This window comes from Hipposideros armiger, unplaced genomic scaffold (genome assembly GCF_001890085.2).
Source record: "Hipposideros armiger isolate ML-2016 unplaced genomic scaffold, ASM189008v1 scaffold_104, whole genome shotgun sequence".
In the NCBI taxonomy this organism is placed as follows: Eukaryota; Metazoa; Chordata; class Mammalia; order Chiroptera; family Hipposideridae; genus Hipposideros; species Hipposideros armiger.
Window position 1 is genome coordinate 2,016,094 of NW_017731454.1, and position 8,243 is coordinate 2,024,336.

Here is an 8,243-nt window from a genome sequence, read left to right on the forward strand (position 1 = left end):
CTTATTTTCTTTTTACAATATTTAAATACAGAAAGCACTTGCCAGCTATTTTGTAATACTGCCCAAAGCATAATGCTGCATCAGTCAAAGCATATTACGTTGGTAAAACATCTGTATTTCGTGGGAAATGACTGGAATGGTATTTTCTTGCAGAGACAAAACAAAGTGCTTGTAAGACATAGAACTAAGTGTTGTAATTATCTTAATCTCCTCTCCTGCCACAATTTAATGGGAGCACAGCTTCAACACTTCAAAAATGAAGCTTTATCATTGGAAAGAAAGCTCGTTTTCAACAAGCGCCAACAATAAAACAGGTCAGATCTGGTTTCTCCTTGGAAAGAAGCTCTAAAAGGAACTGGTCAAAAAATATCTGTAAACTATTTTAAATGCTGATTATTTTATGCAACAACAGCGATCAAGTATTGAACATGGGCCTTGGCAGAATCTGGTCAAGTGAGGTTTAGCAATCACTCTAGAAATGGCTAGCATAGTGTCAGAACGAACATTACATAATTTTCCTCTAAGGATTCTCTAAGGCTTGGACAAGAGAGTCCTTCTCTTATCATGTTCATGTTAAAAAAAGTGAAATAAACCAACAACAGAGCAGATGCTGCCAACTTCGGAGCTTCATCCCCAAAATCATAGGCCTTTTGCTTTGTACTTCTGTTAACTTAATTCCAGACAGCTTTACTCAAACTGTGCTTTCTGCTACTATTCCTTCATTCATTATCTCTTCAGGTGAAAATAGTACCTACATGTTTTTCCCCTTGGATCATTCTATGACATCAAACCAAGACACCTTTTATTTGACTTTGCATTTTCATCAAAGATGGCAAAAAAAAAAAAAAGTAAAAAATCACAACCCTCTTTTCTAAACAGCGCACAAAAATATTACATTGAGCAATTTACCACTTTTTAATGACAATCACAATGATGAACAGAACCATCAGGCTGAATAAAAATCGACACTTTTTTTTCTATTTGATCTATTCGATCTTTGTAGTGCCCGTCTGCATATCTTGCAAGACTGCAAAACCCTTTCTTTAGAACCATCTCACTCAGCTATCTTCAGGAAGGCAAGATTTCAAAGCCTCACAAACTTTTCCTCTGGATATCCCATGGGCCCTGATACAATTTCCATTTTAATGATGAGCTAGGAGGAAATTAGATCACATCCTCTAGAAAACTAAACGCTAAGGTCACAGTGCCAGTTCCCCAATGAGGACGGTATATTAATATATACTTTTTGTAAAGGAGATTAAAACATTTAAAAATCAAATCAAAGCAGAGATTCATGATTCGATTACAACAACAAAAAAATAACGCAAGCACCATTCAGAGCGGGATTTTTCTTCTTGGAGGTACTCGCATGCCTCCTCATCTACCTTTAGCCCATTTGAATCTCTCTCTTTTTTTTTGGCATATTTTTCAAGTCACACTTTAGAACTCTTCCATGTATTCACTTCTCACCATTTTTCTACATGCCGAACCTAAGGACAGGATTGCAAAAAGATGTGCGTCCTTTCAAATGCCTCCTAAGCCTCCAGAATATGTGACTTTGGCTGTGCACTTCATTCAGACTTCACCTTTTTGTTTTGTTGTTGATGTTTTTTACACTAGATTTCCTTGTCCTCATTAAAGGTAACAGGAGATTCACATCACAGTGCAACTCTTAGCTTTGTCCTTTCTTAAGTCCGTAGCAACTGCTGAGAGTTCTGGTCTGCTGGGCATGTGTGAAATCCGCTTTGTAGCCCTCTGTGACTTGTTCCGCTTAACGTTTTTATTTGTCTTGTTTACGCATGCCAACGTGGCGACGTGAAAAATGTCTCTGACGCTATTTTCTGACTGTAACGCTGAGCATTCAATATAAGTGGCTGCTCCGATCTGTTTGGCCATGTTTGCTCCCTGAGAAGTAAAAAAAGGACTGATTAGGAGTAAGTCTTTGGGGAAAGTTATAAAGTGCCTTCTAATACCACAAAATGCTGAGTTGTTGGAAAAGTCATGACGTATTTTTTTGTTGTTTTTCATTGCAAAAATGCGTCATGACTTTTCTGACAACCCAATAACAATGCATTGCAAAACATATCTAATAAGTGAGCAGAATTTTCCAAGTGCTGCTGCAACAAAATACCAGTTTTTAAATTTGAGCTGCCTTATTTATTATTTCATAAATATTTGCAATCAAGACCCAGTCCTAAGATGCTCAATTATCACCACTCAGTAGATAACACTTGACATCCCAGGGGTGCTAAAGGCTGATCTAGCATCATTGGATCATCAATAAATGAGGGCTTCAATCATCAAACAGTATGAGATGATTTACCTTCACTATCAACTGTAACCAAGAGTACTTAGACACCTAGGTCTTCCAGGTCACAGTCAAGTATAGAATTACCCAGAGAATCTTATTAGTAGAAAAAAGTCAGCTGAAGATCATGATGTAAATGCTGTACTTTGCACAAGGCTCTGGCAGGGGTAATTGGGCCCCTAGCCTGCTCCAGCATCTCATGGAGCTTTTCTCGAGTGTATGTATACAGCACTCAAGACTAGTCAACAGACCATACAAAAAGCAAAGGTAAAGGATGGACTATAGAATTAATTTGGAAATGTATGCAATTAAGTCTTAGGGCCAAATTATATTAAGGAAAGGAATAATACTGTTATGACATATGTAAAACTTTAGTAAACACAAAATATGTGATTTCTAAATATGGACCGTACAACTCAGTGTATATAAGAATGTGTGCATCGAGATGGTTTATGAAATAATAACACTTTTGTTAATCAGAAGTGCAAGACAAAGAAGACTGCAGTATTTAAAACAATGAATACTAAAAAAATATTCTAGCGCCTTCAACATGAGTTCTTTATAGAATCTGGTTGTAAGTTTTAAGAGAATAAATTTCTGAAACAAATTCTCCTCCTTTCTAAATACTTTGGGGAAATGCCTGAAGACATGATGACCCTGTAAAAGATAGTTTTATGGAGTGTTCTATTTTAGTGGCAATGACTTTTTTTTTAGCGTTTTATTGTGCTTCTGAGTGTAAAGTAAGATGAACTCAAAGAGTATTACTGATTTTGACCACATTCTCTCTTAATTCCAATGGGAGTTACAGAGATATACAAGATAGCCTATCATTCACTGTTTATACTCTGTAATTAAGTACAATGTGATTACTCTACTAAATGACAGTGTTCGTATTTTCTAAGATTTTTTTCCAAACTTATCCTATTTATGCACACACACGTATGAATCCCGATACAGTAAACCACTAAAAAATACTGGAAAGCTTTTTGAGAGAGTCCAGCATCAAAGCATCACTGTAATTTCAGCCAAAACTCTGACCCAGACCACTTTGGTGCTCACATTGCAATCTTGACATCAATCCAAGCTATGGACTTCCATGAAGGAGCTTGTTGTGAAGGCATAGGCCTCAAAACATGAGTTTTTTAATCTGTGTTTACAGATGTTCACCAGCTGGACACAATGCTCATTCTGCATCTTAGTGAAGGGTCTTGGCATGTAGAGTTGACCACCAGTTGAGCCTTCAGAAAAGTGGCTACTTTTTTATTTTATTTACTACGAGTGATGTTCCATTTCTCTCACTCTTTTTAAAATCCACACTGGCACACTGACAACATACATACCTGGTCATAAGACACTGGTGTCTGTCTGTGGTTTGACAGCTCTACTAATGTACTGACATCTGTCCGAAGGTCAGACTTGCAGCCAACCATGAGCATTTTGGTGTTGGGACAAAACTCCTGGATTTCACCTTTCCACTATGGGGGGGAAAGAAGATGAAAAATTAACGAGTGCTGGCATCCATATAATGGAAAACAATTCCTCCACTGGCAGACATTGGAAATGGGACTTATATTGGACATTTAAAAGAAAGTGTCACTTCAGATGAAGAAGCAAACTTGCAATTACCTTCTAAGTAGATATTAATTTTAGCTACTTTTTAAAGTGGATCGATGAGAGAAGGCTTATATATTTTATTATCTATTCTCTCTTTCTGTGGCTAAGTATCTGTCCCTATTGCAAAAGACTCATTGGGTGTTGTCAGAAGGTAGCTTCAATAATTTCTTAATTATCAGGGTATCTGTGAAAAATAAAAGTGCCTTAAGAATAATTATATATTCTAACAAGTGACTACACCCTCGGATATTTTGAGCTGACACACTTTCCAGCATAGAAGGCTGGGGATAAGGCACAGCCAACACAAGCACAGGTATGCACTGACAGATCCCATAAAGAAAGATGGGGCAGCTTCCATCTGAGAGATCACTATTGAGATTGCAGGGACTGGAGACAGAGTTAATAAACAGAACGTCCTGCCTTTATGGAGTTTCCATTTGAGTGGCAGAATCAACAAAGACCACAACAATGCAAAGTCCCATCTCTTGGGCTATCAGGAAGGCATCTGGTCCTATGGCTCATATGCCCTTGAATTAGTTTTAAGTTACATAAGTTGTTAACTATTTCAATTTAGTCCAATCTGGCTGTTGTTTTGTGACCTACCAAGGATTATTAGAACCTCCAAAAATGTCTGGCAGGGAATTCCCACTGTTCCCTTGAAGAGCAAACAGACAACTTTTTGTGGTTTCACTTCCTCAAGCTTGAGATGACCATCGGGATGGGAGCTGGGAGCTCGGAGTGTTCACAGGAGAGCTCTCAGGGAGGAGGGATTACAGGGGATGAGGCCAGGAATCCATGCCTGACTCTCCCTTCCCACACGCACAAATATTTATTAAATGCTTTACTAAATATTGTGGTGGTACAAAGACGATTAAGACATAGCTGTGCCTTCCAGAAAGGAATTCACAGAAGGGTGGGGATGATGAAGTCATGTATATATTGGGTTGTCGGAAAAGTCATGTTGCATTCTTGCAATGAAAAACATAGAAAAATACGTCATGACTTTTCCGAAAACCCAATAATACTAGATAAGAGGGACATTCTGCAGGAGTAACTTAAAAAAAAGTCACTAGAGGAGACATTTCCAGATCTAGAGGTGTACTGAGGGCAATGAACTCTAGTGCGAAGTACACTAGTGGATTGAAGGGAGTGATATACAGTAATACCTTGGTTTGCGAGCACAATTCATTCTGGAAACAAACTATTCATATTGCAAGACATCACTCATTTACCAAGTTAAAATGTATTATTAGGTTGGTGCAAAAGTAATAGTGAGTAATGGCAAAAACCGCTATTACTTGTACACCAACTTAATAGAAATGTTTGCCCATCTTGCGGAACACTCGCAAACCAAGTTACTTGCAATCCAAGGTTTTCCTGTACTTTCCATAAAAGCCTAATTCATCCGCCGACTTCCTCTTCCCCCCCTCACCCACTCCCTTCCTTCCCTTCCTCCCACAATTATTTAGGAGCATCCACCACATGCTAGATAGAGGGCACTGGAGTAAGAATTGGAAGGTGAATTGTAAAAAAGAATATGATCTATCCCACTTTAAGCCACTCTAACCTCTTTGATATTCAAGGACTTAAAGGATTCAATTAATCAAGACAAACCATGGCAGGGGTTATCACTAACCTTAAACTTCACACGAATGTAAAACACACTCATTAATATCTTTAAGGCCACAGTCACTATTCATTTTGGTTTTAGAAGACAAAAGCAAAATAAAACAGGAGCAAGGCTTTCCATCATAAATTATGCATAAACCGATGCTACATTGAGTAAAAACTCCAGTAAATAAGCTATCTCTTTTATCTACAGACAAGCACTAGGCATGTTATGTTGTTCTTCCGCTGTGTAACGACTCTGGCCTCCCTCTGCATGTCTTGCAATCATTTACAAGCATTGAAGACAGAAAAGGTGTATTCCCACCTGAATCTGACAAACATTAGCAATATTTGCGCTAGATACACATTACTCAAAATTGAGTTAAAAAGTAAAAAAAAGAACCTTTGATCTTTTAAGAAATTCCTATTTCATTGAACTGAGTGTGTCATGTTTAGGAAAGAGATGGGTGGCAATTCACCCTTCAAACCCTCATTGTATGATACAAAATACAAGCAGTCAAACACGACTGGGAAATAATAAACTAATAAAAACACAAACTATAAAAAAACCCCGCCTTGCATTCAATCGTATCCTCTGTCTAAGCCTTAGTGCATGGAGAAGAGCCCCGCTCTACAGGAGGGTCTGATGCTGAAACCCCACAGCACTTACAGGCCAGGGCTGAGAAAACAGCTGGCGGCTAGTACATGTGGACCCACGGACACGCATCTGCCTTCTCTAACTACTACCAGAGGCAGATTCCCGGACTGGTGGAGACCAAGCCAAGCTTCTCCTCCCCACTGGCCTCCTCAGGACCCGGCACCACCTCACCTGCAACAGACTCCCTTCCTCTTGACCATCCCCCTTGGTTCCATCCAGAGCTTCCTCGGGTCCCTTCTCCACCTGCAGAACCTCACTTGCCTTTGCCTCCAGAAACCAGGCTTGTGTTATTATCTACAACACGATTATAACTACTGTTTTTATCGGTATCTGACATCTACCCAATCACAGATTTGAAACATACCCTTGTCTAATGTCTGAACCATACCCCTAATTCCTCCCATATTAGTTCTATTTTGGTTTCTAACAAATAACATCATGACTGAAACACAGCTTCTTTATTGAAACAGCTATTATCGCATTCATTTCACTATCTGAGTTGAGGGCAAATGTAAACCTGTAAACTAAGGTGCAATCTATAGGGTAAATGAGGAAAGAAGGCAGGCATGCTTGACAGTTATTAATAAAATATAATTATTTTTAGCTGCACCATTTCCACCCAAAGGACAAACACAGAGGCTTAACAGAGTATTTTGTTTCTTAAAATGAAATAAAATTTTACAGTTCGTCATCAAAACTGGTGGCACATGTGTGAGAAAACCCTGTTATAGCGTGAGTGTCCTTTCCAGCGTTCTAATTACAAAATACACAGCAGAGAATGAACTAGAGTGTCTGAGTTCCCCAGGCAACCACCTGTTTCTGTTTTATATACGAGCCAGTACTGAACTGTGTCATCATTCCTCAGCACTTGCCTTTTTGAGGACACTGTCCAGGGTCTCTGGTCTACTGATGTCAAAGCAAATCAGCACAGCATCTGAATCCGGGTAAGAGAGGGGTCGGACGTTGTCATAATAAGGAGAACCTGAGGAGAGACAAAGACATACAGGTTTTCAGATGAAAATCTCATTTGGTCTGTCGTGCATCAACTCCGCCCTTTTGAGTTCAATCTCTTGAATGTCACATGGTAGGCCCCCTCCCATCTCCTCTCATTCTCGGGAATGAATGCAAACAAACTAAAGCCCAGTGGTAATACATTCATTCCTACTGGAAGAGGAAAGATGCCACCCTGGTGTCAGATGGAGATTCAAGGGGAGGAGCCAAGCTTTCAAACTGAAATCTGCACAGTTCAATGAGTAAAGCCCAAGGCGCCTGGGTGAAGTACAGAAGCTTCCAGAGCCAGATGGCCTGAAGGGCAAATCCATCCCCACACTGAAGGAGGGGGCAGAGTGGCTTTAAGACTGCTCTTGATTCTTCATTCATAAATGAAAATGACTGACATTATCTACCTGGGATTAAATAAACCCAGGCCTGGCCTGGCATTTGGTAAGGGACCAGTAAGTATGAACTATGGTTATGGTTGTATTGCTGCTATTACCATAAAAGCTGAGTGGTAGCACGCACCATAAATGGAGCTACTTCTTTGGAAAGAGACCGAAACTCAGGAACACTCTGACAGTAGTATGAAGGTGAACCGGGGAGGGAGGATACGGGCGGGGTCAGCTGTTCAAAGAGAACCACAGTAAACCACGTCTGTGCCACCTTGTCTCCAAGTTACAAGTTTGGATAAGCCATTGACCTTTGAGTTTGCTTACTTAAACTTACCCCCAAACTTTATATAGCCTCTCTTCCTGTTACAACCAAAGCATGTAATAAACGCCATATTGGATCATGTCCCTTTCTTACACAGCTCCATCTCTGAGAGTGACACCGAGAGGCAGGATCCAAGATGTCAGCCTGAGGTAAATCCAGGGGACCCGAAAGGTTCATGTGACCAATCAATTAATTTAACCACAGAACCCTCTCGTCGTTTAGGAAAGTTCTTCCTTTCCTTTAGGAATCCCAAAGGATGAACAATTACATGAGGCCAATTATTACAAAATGATGTGACTATAAAATTAAATACAGCTTGCCAATGCTATTTATATTTTTAAAAAT

The 8,243-nt window shown here is 39.6% G+C and overlaps 1 protein-coding gene across 1 annotated transcript in view; it reads right to left on the reverse strand.

Annotated features, from left to right (window-relative positions):
- RND3 (Rho family GTPase 3) overlaps positions 1-8,243 on the reverse strand; it is a 20,228-nt gene continuing 11,985 nt past the window's right edge. Inside the window, exons 3-5 of the mRNA XM_019646559.1 lie at positions 7,061-7,170; positions 3,649-3,783; positions 1-1,905 (exon numbers count right to left, since the gene is read on the reverse strand). Coding sequence (XP_019502104.1) covers positions 1,654-1,905; positions 3,649-3,783; positions 7,061-7,170 — 497 coding nt within the window. The 3' untranslated portion in view covers positions 1-1,653. The remainder of the gene's footprint in view (positions 1,906-3,648; positions 3,784-7,060; positions 7,171-8,243) is intronic.